General features: G+C 38.2%; 2 protein-coding genes across 3 annotated transcripts; both read left to right on the top strand.

The window, feature by feature from the left end:
- The first annotated feature begins 54 nt into the window (after positions 1–54).
- On the top strand, positions 55–10421 carry LOC102077106 (adhesion G-protein coupled receptor G5). 2 transcript variants are annotated; one of them, XM_005447744.4, is made up of 12 exons: positions 495–1109; positions 1421–1475; positions 2383–2470; positions 2612–2740; positions 3521–3670; positions 3760–3814; positions 3910–4001; positions 4900–5018; positions 7087–7361; positions 7958–8060; positions 8226–8554; positions 8643–10421. In XM_005447744.4, exons 1-12 carry the CDS (start codon positions 1052–1054, stop codon positions 8753–8755), a joined length of 1566 nt encoding a protein of 521 aa, XP_005447801.1. In that variant the 5' UTR covers positions 495–1051; the 3' UTR covers positions 8756–10421. The 2 variants fall into 2 exon arrangements, with proteins under 2 accessions (XP_019216587.1, XP_005447801.1); XM_019361042.2 differs by lacking the exon at positions 8643–10421 and having other exon boundaries at positions 55–1109; positions 7958–8005; positions 8226–8369.
- A 903-nt stretch (positions 10422–11324) lies between these two features.
- slc7a6os (solute carrier family 7 member 6 opposite strand) lies at positions 11325–17953 on the top strand. Its single transcript, XM_003437578.5, has 5 exons — positions 11325–11709; positions 13091–13420; positions 14758–14964; positions 15598–15730; positions 17091–17953. The coding sequence occupies exons 1-5, from the start codon at positions 11521–11523 to the stop codon at positions 17228–17230; spliced, it is 999 nt and encodes a 332-aa protein (XP_003437626.1). The 5' UTR covers positions 11325–11520; the 3' UTR covers positions 17231–17953.
- The last annotated feature ends 2029 nt before the right edge of the window (positions 17954–19982 follow it).

Genomic DNA, 19982 nt, shown 5'->3' with positions numbered 1-19982 from the left:
TGTTTCCCTCCTGTTGCCCATTCCCTGATTGCTCCCTCTATGTATTTAAGCCCTGTGTTTCAGTTTGTCATTGTCGCGATCTACCGTTTACTATGCTGTGTGTTCTGTCTGCTTGCCTGAGTTTATTTGGATTCTCAGTTTTGTTACCTTTTTTGAGTTCACCTTTTTGCCTCCGAGCGTCTGCACTATGGGTCCACCATTCCTGCCTGCACACAGCCTACACCTAACAATTATAAAGACATGAAGTACAAAATACAATATTTACATACAAAATATAGTGAAGGAGTAGCAGAAATAAGCATAATAGATTAATTTTAAATGGTTTCTATGATTCAGTAATGAAACCTTATTTAACTGAGGCTTTTGTAATGGTACTGATAGCTGTAACTGTCAGCAAGGTTTGAAACAGGGTGCAACAGTACTCTGTGTTGGATTTTTTTTTTACTTTGGAAATGGCTTTTAGTTTTTGAAACTTATTTCCTAACTTTTTTTTTTTTTTTTCTTTAGGGTGGATTTTAAGATTTCTGTCAGACCTGTTTTAACATTCATTTATTTAAGTTCTTTGCCCAAGTTATGATCTCATCAAGTTATGTTGTGTTTATGAACGTTTCTTTATCTTTCTCTGGCTCTCTCTGTCAACCAAGCATAGCATAGAAAGGATTAAAGGTCATACCATTAATTCAAATGATAAAGCCTTGATAAAACAACTCATAATTTTCCTTCATGTAACCATAGCAGCAGGGTCTCCGGCAGGCAACTCTCAAACTGATTCACTGCCTGTGTATTCAGTGTGGTTGTATACTGTCTGTGTGAATATTTCTATCATAACTCAGAGCAATAACTCACTACTTGAGCCTTGTGATACCTCTGGAAAAAACGTTGTCATGAATCACCTCGTCCAATCAGGGGTCATCCCTGCCTCTGCAAGGAACATGTGATATATACAGATGTGAAACTCCCACTTTGTCTCAGTTAGCAAGCCTCAGCCAAGCAGAGCAACACCCTGTGGACCTCTTAGAGCATACCTGTGTTTGTGGCTGAGTGAGCCACGATGTGGATTACATTTTCTCTAGTTACAATCTTCTGTTTTTCTATGTCCCAAGCTGTGGGTGAGTGAATTTACCATGTCATTCCTATGATGTTTAAAGTTCTGTGCTTGTGAGGGAAATACCACTCTAACTGTTAGTATCTCAAGGTTGTGGATTTTCTCAAACCATGAGAAAAGTAAAATCACTGACTAGCATCTCAGCTATCAGGTAGCAGGAACGCTAAGTTCCTAGAGTGTTGATCAAACAGCTGCTTCTCACTTGCCTCTGGAGTTAGATGTCACTTTGATGTTTTATCAGCTTTCAGTCTTGTTTAAAGGTATTAATGATGCTAATTTTGATCCCTTCACTTCTGGTGTGTATCACTATGGCAGACTACTGTGAAAATGTTCTCGAAGAGTGCATAAAAAGGCCCACAGCATGGACACGGTAATTCGTTTTATTCTGTACATCTCACATTCCTGCTTTTGAAAGGTTATATCATCTTTCTCATAAATAAATAAACTTGCTGTTGATAAATGCTAGTTTGACATAATTAATACAACCTGAAAGAGAGATATGATCACTGTTTATGCATTCACTCCGTATAACAGAAGTTACTGCCTGTTAAAATGTTTTTATCTCTACATAGGCTGCTTTTCAGTGTTTTAACATGGTTTCATCATAAAAACATACTTAGTGTATAATCTTTTTAACTTATACTGTAATTTCAATCATCAAATGTGACACCGAGGGCTCCTGGCAAAGTGTCTGTGTTTAAATAAATATTTATGACATGAAAGGACACTTTGTCACATTTTGAGATGCATTTGACACTCTGGACGCGTAGGACATTATTTTTAAATTACTGTCAGGGGTTTTCAAAGATCAGTGCTATAATGTGTCTACCTGGAAAGGGTGTTGGTTGCACTCCCCAAAATAACTGATACTTTTTAAAGCAAGTAAATATAATTATAATCACAGTTTTCCCTAAATAAAAACTGACATATTGGTTTAATTTATTTTTATTTTATTTTATTTTATTTTAATATTTTGCACTTTTCTTTTTTTGGCCAAAATATATTTTTGGGCTACAGAGTGGATTAATTAAGAATACTGAGCTATGCAGAACATATGGATTTTGGTTCAACTCAAGATCTTGCAGCTTAATTTTTAGTTTTATAAAGTATAGCTGTGAACAAATGAAATCAATAAATTAAAATCACACCATAACAGACTATGAAATAATTGTTTTTTCTTATTTATTAATTATTTCTATTAGTTTATTGTTTCTGTCTTCAGTTATATCACCTATGTCCATTTGTATTTCTGAACTATGTTAAATATCTGTTGGTAGTTGTTATGAGTACAAAATTATGACCTGCATACCAAGAGGTCGCTTCATGGGACACATCAAACAACTCAAAGTAGACTCGCTTCAAGAGGTGAGGTCATTTGGAGCTGAAATGCTTTTTGGAAGTGAAAAAAATGACATTTGATCTGAATTGCTTTAATTTTGTATTAATGAACTCAATAAATAACAAAAACAGAATATTTGAAATTTTGTTTTTGTGTATGCTTTTCAGGTTGATGTGAGTCCTACACATGAACATAGGGTTCACATCCCATCATCAGCTCTCCAGAGAAGCAGAGGAAGTGTGCCTGAGGTGGAGGTCCTGGTGGTGGCCTCTGTGATTAACAGCAGTCATTTTATGGTCAGTGACTCCAGAAAGAGAACTTTAATGCTGAGAAAAAATGCTGATCTGTGGGGGTCGCAGATTCAGTTTCACTGAAGGCCACAGCAGGAAATGAGAAATACTGTCCTTTATATCATGTCAAATATGAACGTCTGCTAGTATATTTAATAAAACAGAATACAACCTGATACAAACCTATCATCTTAAATTTCCATGTGCATATACCCAGAAATCTCACCAGTTTTGTTTCACATTCCTGAAAATGACAAATCAGTTATGTGGGAAGTTTCATAAACAAGAGTGAAAACATGTTTGAGCTTGTAGTTCAGCCTTCAGCCTCCCCTCTTCCCTCTAATTAGTGCACATAAACTTGCCTTTTCAGCTCAGTCACAGAAACATACTGGGCTGTATTTTCATGTCTCTTGTAAATTCGGCAACTTCCTAAAGTCGCTGGTGTCCATCTGTAACTCCATGTCTCTTGTCATGCTGGTGTGTGGATTCGAACATCACAATCACAATGTAAATTATGCCTGCATCTGCTTTCCTGTTTGTTGTATTCTGCTTTTTCTAGCTTCTAAGCTTTCAGGTGGTGTTGAGTTCCACCGGTCTGTTTAGTCTGTTTAGTGCGTGGGTGTGTGTAGTTGTGTAAACCACATACTAACAAATGTGTTAGTATATGTGGGCTGAATTTAAATTAGTGAAGGGCTAGATTTGGCCTGTGGGTCTTCATGTTAAGAGGGGAGTTATTTTCAGTCAGTCTCATCCCAGCACTTTGTTCATGTGTCCCACACATTGCAGCCAAGTCCTCGTTCAAAAGGCAGGCAAATACAGTTTCACCGCAGAGAAGGCACTGTGTTTAGGGGCTCAGTCCTATCGGTGAAGGCAGGAACTCTTTCAGTGAAAAACCTCCAGCAACCCATCAAGTTAATCTTCAGACACGACAAAGAGGTAAGAAGACATCAAAATGGTTGCAACAGCATCTTGCTTTGAAAATCTAATAACCTGCTTTCATATTATTTTTATTCATTTTTTTACAGGTGGAAAATGGAACTTGTGTATTTTGGGAGGAATCAGAGATGGGAGATGGAACAGGTATTATTACAGATCTCAACCTCCAGTATACTCATTTCTAAATGTAAAGAAGAATCACATCTACTTAATGTATTTGTACTTATTTATTTTATTAGGTTATTGGAGCACTGAAGGCTGTGAAACCAGTAACACAGGAAATGAATTTATTTGCAGCTGCAACCATCTGAGCTTCTTCGCTGTGCTTGTGGTGAAATGATAACCTCTTTCTACAGAATGTGATAAAGCCTTTTGATAAAACCTGTGCTTGTCTAATCAGTGTATAGCAACTTTAATTAGGAACAGCATATGAACTGAGTCTTTAAAGAGCTTGAAGGGTGACGTCTTCAACTTCAATGCAAGCAACAAATTTTAGTCGCAAAAACGTTTTCTCTTGAAAGTTCCCACATATAATAAAGTGTTATGTTTACAATTTCTAACAAAGTAAGAGATGCTTTTCATGCAACCCATGCATTCAATTTTTAAATAACATTTGATTGAAACAGTTTTAATTTAGCGCCGCAAAAAAAACAGAATTCAATGATTTTCAAATCTTATAAATGCATGTGGGAAAACACCCTTAATTTGAATTTGTTGGCAGCAACAAATCTCAAAAAGGTTGGGACAGGGGCTATAAAAGGCTGGAAAAATAAAAACACAGCTAGAAAAACATTTTACCACTCATTATATAAATTCCCAACAGATTTGTCTTAAATAAATTTCTGTCCACAAAAAAGGCGGAAAATCAATACTGGATACTCATTATTTCCGGTGGAACCTACATGATTCTGTCATGGAAATCACTGAATGAGCTCAGGACCACATCCAGAAATCTTTGTCTGTAAAAACGGTTCACCATGCCATATGTGAACTTGGAGCAGAAGTGCAGCGGTCTTCTATGGGTCAAAACTAGAGTGAAAAAAGTGGAAAAGTTGTTATAAGAAGAGGTGGAGTGATTTTAAATCATAATACCGAAACAATCTGAACGAGGCCCGTGGATAGGCCTCCATTAAACATCTTTTTTTTTTTTTTTTTTTTTTTTTTTTTTTTTTTAAATCTTAAAAATCTTAACATAGACTGTATTTCAACAGTGTCTTTTTATGTTCCAGAACCCACAATTATCAGTGAGTACATCTCATTCGGAGACACTCAGCTACATCACTTACATTGGATCAGCACTCTCGGTTGTCTTCACATTCATCAGCTTGATCATCTATATTTGTCTACAGTGAGTACATATGTTTTACTTGAATGTCCTTTTAACTTCTGCCATATTTTGATATTTTCTCTAGTATTTTAAAGAGGCGATGTGTTGATAAAGAAATATATTATTGTTGGCTTAGTTCATAGAAAAAAAAGTCTTAATTCTAAAGGTCAAGCACTGACAGAAGTTATGTTGTGAAAGACTGGGTTATTGCATCAGTCAGACCAGTTTAAATGTACTGTGTCACATCTGGTGGGAGACAAACACTTGCACATAATCTTTCTTAAAGTGTGGTACACCACAGTCGTCGGTCAAAAACTGTTCTAAAAAGGTGAGAGATTTTCTGTCATGTGCCTCAGTCAAGTGTGAACAGTCCTGAAGCGGCTTCAGGACTCAGGAAGTCAATGCAGTTACATATGCATATACTAACATTTTAGTATTAATACATGTTGGATTATTGAAAGCTGGCAGGTAGTCATTGCATGCATATAGGGCTGAATCACACGAGGAGTAAGCAGGATGAGCAAAATTTGAAATATCAAAACATATCAGAGGAACTGTTCAGATTGAGCAGTTTGGAAACAAAGCTAAAGTGGAAAGTTTGAGATGATCTGGGAATGTGCAGAGGAGAGATGGTAGCTATATAGGACTGAGGAGGAGGTTTTTGGATGTCACATGCACAGTGTTGCTGGTACAGAGGAGGATGCTAGGGATAGAGTGAAAAATTAAAACGATTTCCCCTAAAGCACTGGTTCCCAAACTTTTTTTGCTAGGCCCCCTTTTGTTTTACAAGAATCCCACTGTAACTTTACTGTATAAAGAGCTAACATCACCAAAATTTCAGTCATTATAAGAAGTGTTCATGTGAGATACTGTTTGTCCGTTATTTTGACAGTGAGCCAATGCGTGCTCCCAACGCAGGGGAAACCTTTGTGTCAAAGTAACTGAGGATAAAATACAGATGGGAAACTGTTCTTGAAAATACACTGAGAGAGAGAGCTGTGCAGGAAGTGTGATTTTATCGTAGTGGACGCAAAACAGTGAAAATAAGAGGGAAGTAATGACGATGTTTATCAAATGTGAAGTGTAATTTTGATCTTTTGCTGCTGTTTCAGTGAATTTTGGTCAGAGAGTGACAAAACCTGCAGCATCAGAAGCTGTGAGGTGTCAGCTTTCAGCCCCGACAGCATGTCCGTGTACCTGCCGTCGGGTGAGAAAGCCGACATCTCACAGATTCTGATGCGTCAGGTCTGCGCTTTGTGTTTACATCTTTGTGTGGAATCCTTTTTCCTGCTATCATCTACCTTTTTTAGCTGTTTGGTGGTTGTTGATATAGTTTTGTGCGTTTTAACCCGAGATCCTGGCATTTCTGGCAAAATAATTTGTATTTAATAATTGATTCAGGATTTAATAAATGATCGGAAAATCGAGTATTGAAACCCACCCCTACTTGGCACCACTGTTGTACAGGTGAAGCCAATGGCAATACATGCTTCATCATATTTTCTAGTCTTTGGCTTGGAAGTTGGTTCAGTAAGCATATTTGGCGATGCTTCATCTTCTGCTTTGTGTTTGTGTGGGAGCCCGTCAAAAAACCTGTCCATAGCAGTGACACTTATCTTCTTGGATTATAGGCAGTTAGGATGCAAAGATTAATCATTATTTTACATAAAACCTATAGATTAATAAAAAGGGGCCATAGTCTTCAAATAAATAAATATACTAGCAAATTATGAAGAAATATCAATATATGGGTCATACTCTAAATTGCTACATTTATTTATTTAAATTTACTTCATTCATATCTGATATTACTTTGAAAGGGTTGACTTCTTTCTTCCTTCAGCTTCATCATCTTCTTCCCATTTTTAGCAGTCTTGGTTCCCGTGCTCTTGGTTACATATAGAAAAGGATACATTATCTGGTATATTTAGTCTGACAGTAATTATGGGAAACCACAAGCTTCTCAGTTTCATCTGTGTGGAGTTACTATTGTTAGTGTTATTAAAATCGAGGGTTCAAAGCGAAAGGTTAAAAAAAGGCCAAATTTCTTCCATTGTTTAAAAAACTGTAATGCTGTTTCTCTCTTTAGTCGTCGGCGTCCTGAGAAGTCGACCAATCTGCACATGCAGCTAACAGGAGCAATGCTCTGCCTCCACCTCAACTTCCTGCTGTCCTGTTTCTCGGCTTGGCTGCTGAATGAGGACAGCTCAGTTTGTCTGGTTCTGGGTCTGATTTTACACTGGTCTCTGCTGGCCACCTTCAGCTGGACTGCTCTGGAGGGGTTCCACCTCTATCTTCTGCTAAGCCGGGTTTTTAACATCACCTTCAGGAAATATCTTCTCAAACTCAGCTTAGTTGGATGGGGTGAGTAAAGTAAGGTTAAAACACAAATTCTGTCAGATGCTGTCAAACAGGCCAAATGGAAATGGGTAGGTTTTTTTGTTGTTGTTTTGTCTTTATTTTTTTAATACTGCAAAGTTGAGAAAAAAATCATAAACTTGGTGATTAAAATCCAGGTAAATGGATGAATGAGATTGTTTTGTCTGTATGGTATGTATATAGTATTTTTTTCATTTCCTACAACTTTTTTTTTTACTACAAATACTTCAGTGATTTGCTGAGTTTCCAATAATACTATATGAAATTGTAGCATGTGCGCAAATGTCGAGTGATTACAATGAGCATGGCAAAAAAAGTCCAGCATTCAGTGTCATAATCAAGCCTCAAGGATGGATAACCTTGAAAGGTTGGTGAGTGGTCTAGATCCACACTCAAGTTTTGTTTTTTATTTGTTTTTTATGTACAGCAGCTTCTTTTTAAATAGAAAGACTGCACTATGAAGTCATGTTTGCTAATATTTGCACTTCAAGGTGCAGCACATACATTTTTTAAAATTTTATCTTTGTATATGTATATATTTACTGCTTCACTTGAAAATCATTCTATTTTTACTTCTTTAGGCTTCCCGACACTAGTCGCAGTGATTTGTGCAATTTCAGGTGTTTATGGTAAATACACCCTGCACATGCGGGATGCCAAACTCCCCAATACAACAGCACACATGTAAGAAACTAATCATCTGTGTGATTTTTATGCATGCAGTGACCCATGAGATTTGATTTAAGACAAAAAAATCATACTTTGATGTTAACATTGGTGACATTTATATGCTGCCTCCAAAATGTTTTATATTTATTTAATACATATTTGTTTTTCAATAATGAGCAGATGCTGGATGAACAGCGAGTTCCCGAAGAAGCACCTTATAACCAGTTACATCACTACAGTGACCTTTCCGTCCTTGGTGGTGCTCTTTAATGCCTGTGTTATGGGACTAGTTGTGTTTAAGCTCTGGGGGATAAGAAGGGGTAGTGGAGGCTTTGGAAACAACACTGGCTGGAAAAAGACAAACAAAAACAAAGGCTGGAATTTATGGAAGGACTCTGTTAAAGTGCTGGGCCTCAGCCTTGTGCTGGGGTTACCTTGGGGGTTAACCAGCATCACATATGTTTCACTCCCTGGCATCTATGTATTCACAATATTCAACTGCTTTCAAGGTTAGTATGTGACTAATTCTCGTATGAAGTATGCACTGGATTTTGATCATTTGTGAGAAAAGTGGCATTTTTTTTTCTCTCTTATCAGGTGTCTTCATGTTCCTGTGGTCTTTGGCTTTGACCAGGAAGCCTCAATTGAACAATAACTCATCAACAGATACCTGTCAGAAAAAGCTCACCACCAGTTTAAATAATAGCTAAGACAAGTGAATTATCCTGACTTACAAACCCAATTCCAAAAATGTTGACATGGTGTGTAAAAGGTAACTAAAATCAGAATGCAAACAAATTAAATAGTTAAAACCTCATATTTTATTCTCAGCAGAACACGGAAAATATATCTAGTTTTTAAATCTGATAAACGCCCAGCTCGAATTAGACGCCAGGAAAACGTCTGAAAAAAGTTCGGACAGGGCCATATTTGCCAGTGTGTAGGATCCTCTCTTCTTTTATTAGAGAGGAGGCTACAGTCTCTATCACTGCAATATACAAGGTATAAATATGCAATAATTTACAGTATAAAGTGTCTTGAGGTGACTGTTCTTGTGATTTGGCACCATATGAATAAAACTGAATTTAACTGAATTTTAGGACGCAGAGACCAGCTGCTGGATTGGCTGTGCCAAATGTTTTTAATTTGTGAAAGGTCCGGACTGCAGACTGGGCAGTTCAACACTTCCACTCTCCTATTCCTATTATGCTGTTGTAAAATGTGCCTCTGTCCATTCTAAATTAGCTTTGGCCGACAGCAGCTGGCTGTCCTCTCCATCTACTACATTTTTTTTATTTAAATAACTTTTAAATATTTTTATATTATCTATGTTCCACTGTGAATAAAATATGGCTTTATGAGATTTGGAAACCGTTGCATTCAGTTTTTAGTTACATTTTACACTGCATTTTCTAACATTTTACCGGCGACAGTCATATATGGTAATGAAGACTCATTTTATTTGTTGACGTTTTTTTCTCTTCTTTCTTATTTTGGAATCAAATACAGATATGATTTTTGTTAGCATATTCAACAATTAACTTGTGAATCATTTAATTTAAAAAGCAGTTACTGTGAAGATCATCCATATTCTTTATACTGTATAAGGTACTATAGGTATAGGTCAGGTAATGTATCTGTCCTACAAACTTAACCTATATACTACAGAATGCTATTAGTTATTGTTACTGTTATTGGCCAGTCATGGTAGATATTTATCTTCATAAAGCAGGTGACTTCACTGCAGACTAATCAGTTCAGTTATATACTCTGTGGTATTTTAATATTTCTGCATTGTTTCATCAAGTATACACTCACTAAAATGCTTGTTATCTTGGCTGACTCACTGTAGGGGTGATTCAAATTGTAATAAAGAGACAGTGTTAGGATGCCTGGGTCGTTGACCCAGGGCTTTTGAGTTTATTATATTATTTATCTTTTCTAGTCTTTGGTTTCTTTGTTAGAGTTCTTTCTTATGGGTTATGTCTCTGTGTTATCCTTAGTTGTTATATCCCCGTGTCCAGCTAGTGTCTATGTCTGCCCTACGTCTCTGTTCCCTCTGTTGCAGTGCGTGCGTGGGAGCCTGTCTTTAGTTCAGTCTGTGTCATGTTTCCTGTTTTATTTTGAAGGTCCTTGTCTGATGTTAATGTATCTGGTTTTGCTTCCCCTTGTCTCGTTAGGCCTGATTTGCCCCAGTTGTGTTTCCCTCCTGTTGCCCATTCCCTGATTGCTCCCTCTATGTATTTAAGCCCTGTGTTTCAGTTTGTCATTGTTGTGATCTACCTTTATCTAGCTGTGTGTTCTGTCTGTATAAGTTTATCTGGAACTCTCAGTTTTGTTACCTTTTGAGTTCAGCATTAAAGCTGTTTGAGTTTACGTTTGTCTCTGGAGTCTGCACTTTGGGTCCTTTTCCTGCCTGCACACAGCCGTCGCATAACAGACAGACAATAACTGCAGGAGTAAATAACAGATAGGTTGTTTTTGACACTGCCCCCCGGTGACAGTAAACGCCTGCAACATGGTGACAAAGGTCTGCATGACTGTCATCATTGTAGGGAATACGAAAAGTAATAATCTACATTATTTTGCATAACTATTGTTTTACTTTGGGCAGCTGAAGTCTATTTTGTGGACAAAATCTTTGCACTATTAGGCAATATAAGCAGGATTATGAAATTTCACAAGTAAAAGGTCTTTGTAAAACAGTTATTCCATCTGAAACTATTTTCAGGTTAGTGCAGCACCATCTTTGTGTGATAACAGAATTTAATTTTATGTTGATTTTATGATAAAATGTTATATTATGTATAATATTGTGTATAATACATTTTTTGTAATAAAATAAGTACAGTTTAAAAAATAAAAAATATATATCAACACTGATCATTTTATTATTTTTTTATTATTGTTTTATTAACTGATTAAAACATAGATTGGGGTGTTGGACTATTTTTGATATGTTTGAAAGCATTTAAGTTTGGCAAAACGTTTGAGAACCACTTGCGACTCTTTTGTCCGGAGATAAAACATTGTAGAACTTTGCAGCTCCATCATCACAAAAACAAAACAACAACAAAAAAAAAAACATTACTTATGTATTAGAAAAAACAAAACAAAACACAGCAATCACAATGACGTAATGTCTAAAAAAAAATAGCAGAAGTCACAAAGTCAGCTTTTAATTGGACAACGTTAACAGGAAGTGCTTTTACTTTGAAGTTTTAAGAAATAAAATGTTTAATGTTTTATTGACATTGTGGATTACAGTGATACATTGGAAACTCGTGGCGGCAGTTTAGTTAATTTAACTATATAATAATACGAGGGAACGTATCAAGTAAACTACATCAAAGAAATTACTATAGTTTTACGAGTTTCTACAAATTCGTAGTCACCGGAAATAAAGGAGGATTGCGATCTCTCGCGTTTCCTTTCTTTCCAACTGCCAGACACACTAAAGAGAGACGGAGACAACATGGATCCAAATACTACGATTCTCCGAGTGAAAAGAAAAAGGGGAACCGACCCCGCAGATGCTTTGCTGCTGGCATGCAAACGTATCCGTCCCGAAACGTCCCAGAGCTCAGGCGAAACGGTACCTGAGCCCAACGAAGCCGAAGTGGAAAACTCTGTCTTCAAACTCGTGGCGACCGTAGCAACACAGGTGAGGGGCCCAATGCTATCGTCAGAGCAGCGGTCAGTGGAAGGGGTAGCTTTTGACAAATAGTGGTGGTGGGGGGCGGTAGTTATCACGATAGTTGAAACCACTCAGAAGAGCTGAGTGGCTGATAGCAAGCTGAATGAAGCTGATGAGAGCGTCACTTGCTGTCTGAAAACAACGCGCCTTTGTGCTTATTGTTGTTAGCAATCATGCTAGCTGCTAGCCCTAGCTACCCCACAAACTGCTGTTAGCTTGTTTTTTGACGTAATTTGGGCCTTGAAAATGAAGTGACAATCAAAATCCAGGCTGTGGTATGACTAACGTTTGAAGTAAATTAAATATTTACATGCGCAAATCAATAGACAAAATCAGACCCATTACGTAAGCTAATTAGATTAGCTGTAAACACTGCTATATACAGTTGTAGCACTGCACTTGTTTGTGTAATGTGTGACCGACCACTATGTTTTTCTTTGTGGGATTCGGTAAAACGGATAGATGGCTAATGCAGCTTTTTCCACTTCATTACATTTTGAGAATGCTTCCTTTTAGTGAGTGATGGGCGCAATGACTGAAAAATTGATATCACAATATTGATTCTGGTGAGCCTTTATATAGGGTTTTTGAAGCTCAGTCTTGTGTCAGAAGTATGCAGTCTTAAAGTTTTTAATGTCATTAGGAAGTGAAATCTCACAGCCAAAATGAGGAATACACCACTCCTGGGCTCTGATGACAAAGTTAACTATTTGGGAGGGGGATAAGGAGTCACTCCTTAACAGGCTTTTCTGTCTTTTCTGCATTTTTAGGTGCATGTAATGTCTTTTTATTTTTTTTAACAGTAAGTTTTTCCTGGTGATAACTATGCTTTTGGGAGGTGACCAAGCAAATAACCATAGTTGAGTCACATACAGTTAAGGCAAAGTGTCTTTGTTATCTTACATATTTCTCTGGATTTTCCTTTTATTTCTTGCCATTTGATGAACACAGTCCTGTTGATTGTCATTTTTGTGCTAGACCAAATTGTCTTTTGAGGGCACCAAACATTTTTATGCGCAGGGAAAATTCTGGTCATTGTGTTTTCAACATGTGAATCTTGCATCTTTGCACATGTCCTATTGCTACTGTTCTTTTAGTTCGTTTTGTAAATAGGTAATTGTTAGTGTTTTAAATTGTCTGTTGTTACAAATTGGTTGCTTCCTCGTTGAAGAAAATTGGATGTGGGGTTTTTAATTGTTGGATTTTGTTAATATTTGCATTAAATTAGTGGAACCGCGAGTAAGATGAGTGTGCAGTTCTGGCATCTTCTATGAGTTGGGAATTAAAAGGGATATCCATGTTTATGTTAAAGCCTCATGGGTTGTTATCTTTGTCATCCCATCACCAGGATGCTCCCGTTCAGACGCAGGTTCGACATGCTTTGGCTCGGCCTCGCACGGCACATGCACTGCGTCCCTCTGCTGCCAGCTCACAGCGGATACTTGGTGATTTACGCAGCACAAAGTGGAGTACTCGGAGAGAGGAACGCTACAGAATACTCTCAAGCCACCGTGCTGGTCTGTCAGCCCCAGCAGAGCAACAGACACCACAGATGGGTGCTTCTGAGTGTGTAGAGGAAACGGGGAAAGAGACAGACAAATGCTGGGGGCTGGGTGAAATCCAGGTGGTGGATCTGATCCATGAGGATGGAGAGGACCAGGATAAACCTTCAGGCAAGGTAAGTTGATAGTTGGAGATTCTAGGTTTTGTTTGCAGCAGTTGTCCTAGTGCGCTTTGGCAAGCATACTCATGAACAGCCCAATGATCAGTTATTATACTCAATTTAGGGTCCTGATATGTTGCACCTATTTCACTTAGTGGAGGCTAAATTACAGAAACAGTCAGTTAAAAAAAATAAATACCATGCTGGCCTCAAACTGTTAAAAAACATAAATGGGTGTCCTCATAGGGCTGCTTGATTGTATTTGGGATTATTTAACACAGGTTATCAGCTTACCACAACTTACCAGGCATTAAGCTTTTACTGAACACAACTGTGCAGTTGAACAAGTGCTTTTCAGAAGGCAGATGCTACAAATATCAATATAATTTAGTTGCAGAAAGTCATCCAGTCTTAGCTCAACCACATGGCTGGCACAGTCATCGACTGTTAATGACACAATTATCATTGATCGGTCTCACAGATCCAATCTTCTGATGTCTCATCCTGCAAGCACATTTCCTGTTCTGTTAAGTAAGGATTTTCCTGGTAATCCATGTACTATAGTCATTAAAAATTAGAGAAAAAATTAACTGACTGCTTTTGACCATTAACTGGTCAAAAAGTAAGAAATTGTTCAGCAAACAGGCAGAATTGTTAAACAAATAGTGCATGTTTATTAAAAACCTTTTGGAAGTGCATTCTTCCCCAGTCGAATCACATTGATCGCTGGTCTGGCAATGTTGGATTGGAAGTGTGGCTAGTGTTAGCAAGGCTAGCAGGAGCAGCAGCCATCTTTCCTTGGAGTTTAAAAACCACGCACGAACCACGCTGCATTAGTTGAGCTTTCACGCTGACAAATAGACAGGGAGAGAGAGAGAGACACACACACACTGCAGGCCTAGCTAGTTCTAGACTGTGACATAACATCTCAGAAAAGTTAAATGGTGTTGCAGGTGTATAATTAGTTTAACTATACCAACCAGCCAGGACAGCAGTGTTAAGGTGTCTGATCAAAGAGTCACGTTCATTTCTCTTTTTAAGAAGCATTCAGGCTCGACCGTTTCAGTCACAATTCCAGTCGTGTGCTTCAGCTGTAGGAAAGATCACTTACTTTAGTGAGAATGTCTGGAGTTACTGCAGCCACTGCTATTACACTGCCTACTGGCAAACACATGAAGCTCACAACTTGCCTCTTCCTAACAATATGTGTTTTGATAGTTACCAGTAAACATCTGTGAGATTTTTTTCAGTATTGATGTAAATGTCATTTAATTTGCCATTAGGCCCAACTAGACTGACTATCAGCTCATTAATTTGTTCCATTTCTAATCACTTGCTTTATTTTTCTAAAGATACTGTCCTCAGAACCAGATGAGATTCTCTGTAACAACACCAAGATGCTGCGGGAGCGTCTGAGCATATCTGGAGATAGACTGGGGGAAGAGCACCGAGAGCAGGACGATGACTACGTCTATGATCTTTACTACCAGGAAACGGTCACACCAGGGTGGATCCAGGACATCCTGTCTGTCAGGGCCTATGCTGATGAGGGAGAACTGGTGTGTGTGGATGGATGGACGGACAGATGAATGAGTGCTGAAACTGGAGTGAGTGAATGGGTGAAGTGGTCCAAATTTTATATTTGGAAAAATAAATGATGGTCAGGTGGTAAACAGGTGGCCTTTAAAGCAGAAATATTTGATCTTTACAGGGGAATATTCTGTCATTCAGGAGTTCAGCCTCATCCCTCGTCTGAACTCCTGCCTGCTACAAAATGATCGCTTGTTTGTAAACAAGCATCACCACTTTGTAATGTTGCCTAATGGTGCCTGGGGAATGTAGAAACATTTTGTTGCATTACTGCCACCTTCTGGTGGTGGTGGTTCATTACAATTTGGCACTAGTTTAAAATAATCTAAAATGGGTGGAAGAGGGGTTAAGATGAGAAAAATGTTGTGTTTTTTTGTAACTTAACTGATGATTTTTAAATGGTGTTTATTTTAAAGCATTGAAAGTAAAAATGTAAACAAGAAGATTGTTTAGTTTTCTAGCCCTGGATGTTTGGAGAAGTAACTCGCCAAAGTATACAGTTAGGGTTTCTTCTTATCAGTGATGACTCAAACCTCACTGGGAATTTTTAATATCAAACCACAAAAATGCTTTTCTGATAAATGTGGTGTTTTTAATCTCAGGTTCCTGACCTTGTGGTTCATGAAGAGGAAGTGTATGAAGATGAGGATGATGAGAACGAGGAAGGCAACTGGAGGAATGACTACCCTGATGAGGAGAGTGATACAGACAGTGACAGAGAGGAGCGCTATGGTGGTATGTATTTAGAAACATGTCAGTTATTCAGTGCTGCAGTCTCTACTTGAACTCCTGTTAATTTAAACAAATGTGTCCCATTTCATCTTTTACTCTGATGACAAGATGCCAAAAGTTATTTAGTCAAACCAGGTTAGTGTGATATTCTAGTCATTTCCACTCATACACAGGATCCTGAGGTCTTAGTTAAACTTTTGATTGTCTAGGCTTCTGCATTACAAAACTTAGTGTGCATAACTTGAGAATTGGTTCTCTACAAGAACTCATTCCAAGTAGGTCAATTCCTTCCTTCCGTTGCTTGCCAATCGATTGCACTTGCACTACATTTAGCTGATTTCAGTTGTTGTGCCAGAGGAGGAAAATGGTGGTCTACAGAGTGGATATAGACAATACTTTTATTTTTATTGTAAAAGAGGATGAGAGATCGATGGCGAAGTGCAAACTGCATCCAGGACAGAAACAACTGCTAGTATGCTGCTAACAGAACTTCGGCTCTTTGCAAGCTCCTGAACAGACATCATGTTAACGCTAAGCTAAGAATCCAGAGTGATATTAAAGCTGAGTGAAATCCAACCCCAGCCCAGCTACCAGACTCGACTTCAAAGGGTAAAAAACAGATGAGCAGTCAGGCTGCAGTGTCCGTTTCTACCTGTTCATGTTTCTAAAGTAGAATCACTGTGGCGATCCATTTGAATGTCTTTGTGCTGGTTTTCATCTTTTGCTTTTTGTTGTCAGTTTTGCATTCATACCCAAATACTAAGAGAAAGCTCATATGCGTATCCTCATTAAAATACAGATTTGTGTTGGTGTGTGGGACTGTAGCCTGTATGTTGGTATTGTTACATTGATATTTATGAGAGTGCATTTCAGTTCATTTTAAGGAGAAATGCCAAAGTAATGTAACAAGTAGTGTATCGTGTTACTTTCTCCTGGTTGTAATTAAGGAAACTACTGCATTACTTTTAAGAAAAGTGTTCTGCTTAAGACTGTATGTAGGACATGGATGGAGCCACCACGTGACTCAATGGTTTTTGTGGTCTTTCAGACCAGGAAGTTAACATATATGGGTGAGAAGGTTCAATGCTGAGGTTTGTAGATTGCATCTATAAACTCGCTAGACAGACACAGATCCGTGCTAGTTGTTGCTAAGCAACGGACTGATGAAACACTTACTAAAACTAGAGTACAAATTTCGCAGTATTTACCAACTTCAAATGGCAGTTCAGTAAAGTTCAGTTCACTAAGCTGTTGTTTCTTGCTCCCCGTGTGTTTGCTTCATTTTTCAGCCTCAGTGTCACTTGGTGCAAACAAGTGTTGAATGGTGTTTATTTGCTAAGCATTACATTTGACTTCTGTGCAGGTTACTGGGAGGAGGAACACTCCTACAGCAGGAGGAGCTGGCAGCGCTACCAGAGGGAAGTGATGCATGAGCTGGGCTGCCGTGGTGACGACGACAATGGCGATGATGATGACGATGGAGACAAATATGATTCCGATTGATCTGCTCTTCACCCCACTTGTAGTGGATCTTTCCAGTTACCTTTCCACAAGTAACCCCTTAACTCTGTGCAACATCTGTGTAGCAGAGACTGAAAGGTTATAAAGAAAGAAATCACTTCTCACAGTGTAGCAGTTTATGTGTAGCACTCAACAAATGGACAACGTTTCTGGAAAACACCAGGAAACAATACCTTGGTTAAAAATGTGCCAAAAGTATTTTGTCACAGTTATGAAGTTCAGTGGCCACTAACTGATCAGATCACTTTCCTACACAGATGGTGATGGAGTAGGTGAGTTATGTGCAGAAGGGTCCCGTGTGTCCTTTTTTTGTTTTTGTATTTTGTTTGTTTTTTTTTAAACTGTGGTGGAGTGAATTCATGTGTGGATGTTTGTTCAAAGTGGATGTGTGTTAGAAAATGTTGCACATTAGTGTGGTATGCCTCGTATGCTTCGTGCTCTTATCCTTCTGTTAGTGAGATGTCTCGGGCCGCGCGTGGTTGCAGTTTAGGGTGTTTGCATTTTGTGCATGGTAGTGCGTGTACGTATAACTGTGTTAGATTTTTTTGCATAATGTGAAAGCGTGGTGCATCAATTCTGTTGTGGGTGTGTGAGTTTGGTTCAGAAAATCTCCTCTGGAGTTTAAATTGTTTCTCCTAGGTGCTTGTTCTGTTAAGGTTTTTGTAAATATGTAGATGTGTATAAAAAGAAAGCTTTGAAAATAAACATGAAACGTCTCCGTGTCAGTTTGTCCTGCATTCTAAAGAGGAGGTTAAAATGTATTAATATCCTATATCATTGGTTTGTAAAACATGTATAAATATCTTATTACTTTATAAATTTAGTTTGAATTCAAAGGCTTAGATGGATTAATGTCAGGTTCTTTATTTATTATTTGTTCAACCTGGTTAAGTGACCATGGTAACTTCTACTCAACCTATAGCCAGTTAAGAGCAGAGACCTGTACTGTGAAGCAGGATTTGGGCTTATCCAGGGCCCTGAACTATGAAGGGTGTTCGGCATACCCGGGGTATCATTCCACTATCTGGATTCAGCAATCGGGACACATGGTCACACAAAGCTAGTTATCACCTCATAAAGTTATTCCAGGGTTTCCCCCTGGATGTTCACATGAAAGGGGCGGTGTTAACAGAATTTAAAAAGATAGTGCCACTTATTCCAGGAATGTTATCAAATGGTGAAATGCAACACACAAGTTTTGGTGCAGAAACTGGTTAATCTGGTGGTTCAGCACAGAGAGTGATAAACATTTTAATTTAAGTGGCTGCATCCCTGTCAGTGCTGCTGTTTATTTCTAAGGTGATTGCTGCACATTACAGCTCTGTAACTACAAACTGGATACAGTTACCATTTAGTTTGAGTTTACTGTCCCACAGCCTAATAAAGGAGACATGGGAACTTTTTGTTATGAATGAACGAACTCCAATATATAGGCTTAGTTTAACTTGATGTGTAGTTACCAAGTAGCTTCCTGTTTTAGGATCAGATATTAATGTTTAATTGTTTCCTGCCAAAAGGGGGGGAAATCAATGAATTGGTGTCTAATAATCTATTTACTACTAATACTGACCACAGAAACACAAAGAAGTTAGAAGCAGCTGAAAAATTTCAGAACCTGCTACTCCCCCCGCAGAGCTCTTGGATATGCTCCAGAGTAGAGATCTACAGATCATTCTGCTGATGTGGGTAAGTCCTTCCAATGGTAGTCCTTTTTAGTAAGGTGTGATGCCCCCTCTAACCACAATGTGGCACTGTTACATGTCAAATCTGACACACATACAAATACTTCTCCTTGATAACCTTTCCAAAAATACAACAGATTATGAATTGTTTTAATCAAAAGCACAGATGTCTGTAAGCCCTAGGGTGGTAAACTCCCACCACACAAGCACATCAATTAGCACTCTCAGTAACACATCTAGACTTTAGAGTCTGTTGTAATAGAATACAGGAAGAATTTTATTTATTTATTTTTTTTAACTCATGAGACATAGTCTTTATAACAGCAATTACAGGAGCAGAATTAGCTCATTGCTCACAGAAGAAAAATAGTGGTGAGCATCACCAGCATGATACAGTTCTGATTGTAAGAGTTATTGTTATGTAAATATATCAATTGCATATAGACAGGAAATTGATATCATAGATTGTGATACTGTTTACTTTTTATTGTAAGGTAAACCCCCTACAATATTAGTGAGAAAATCAAAGTAATCATACACCTCAGACGTCCACTGTGGGGATGAAGAACTGTTTTCTACGATAAGAGACCTGCAGAATCAAGCACAGGGGCATTGGGAGGGGAGGCGTTAGCCATCTACCTTGATTGGTTGGGACTAAGGGGAAAGACAAGAGAGACCTGAGAATAGAGACCATGAATTATAAATAGAAGCAGACATGAAGATAATCTTAAACCACCTGCTAAAGTGCTGAATTGTCAGAAATGTAAGGTAGCTCAGTAAATGAACTGGTGCTCGTCGCTCTGTATTATTTAAACATTCAGACCCCCAGAGGTCTTTTTAGTCATCTGTTTGTTTTGTCTGTGGCTCAGCAGGTTTCCGTCTTCCGTTCCTCCATTTCTTACCATATGTTCACACTTCATACGCAACCCACCTCTGCATGGCCACAGATGCAGTATTTGTTAGTTCCGCAGTGGGAGCTTAGATGAATATGTTCAAGTTATTTCTGTTTGGTTATTTGTTTTGCTGATTTTTAATGGTGGAGTATACTGAAT

This window comes from Oreochromis niloticus, linkage group LG1 (genome assembly GCF_001858045.2).
Source record: "Oreochromis niloticus isolate F11D_XX linkage group LG1, O_niloticus_UMD_NMBU, whole genome shotgun sequence".
NCBI lineage: Eukaryota > Metazoa > Chordata > Actinopteri > Cichliformes > Cichlidae > Oreochromis > Oreochromis niloticus.
This window is presented reverse-complemented; position numbering and strand designations above follow the sequence as displayed.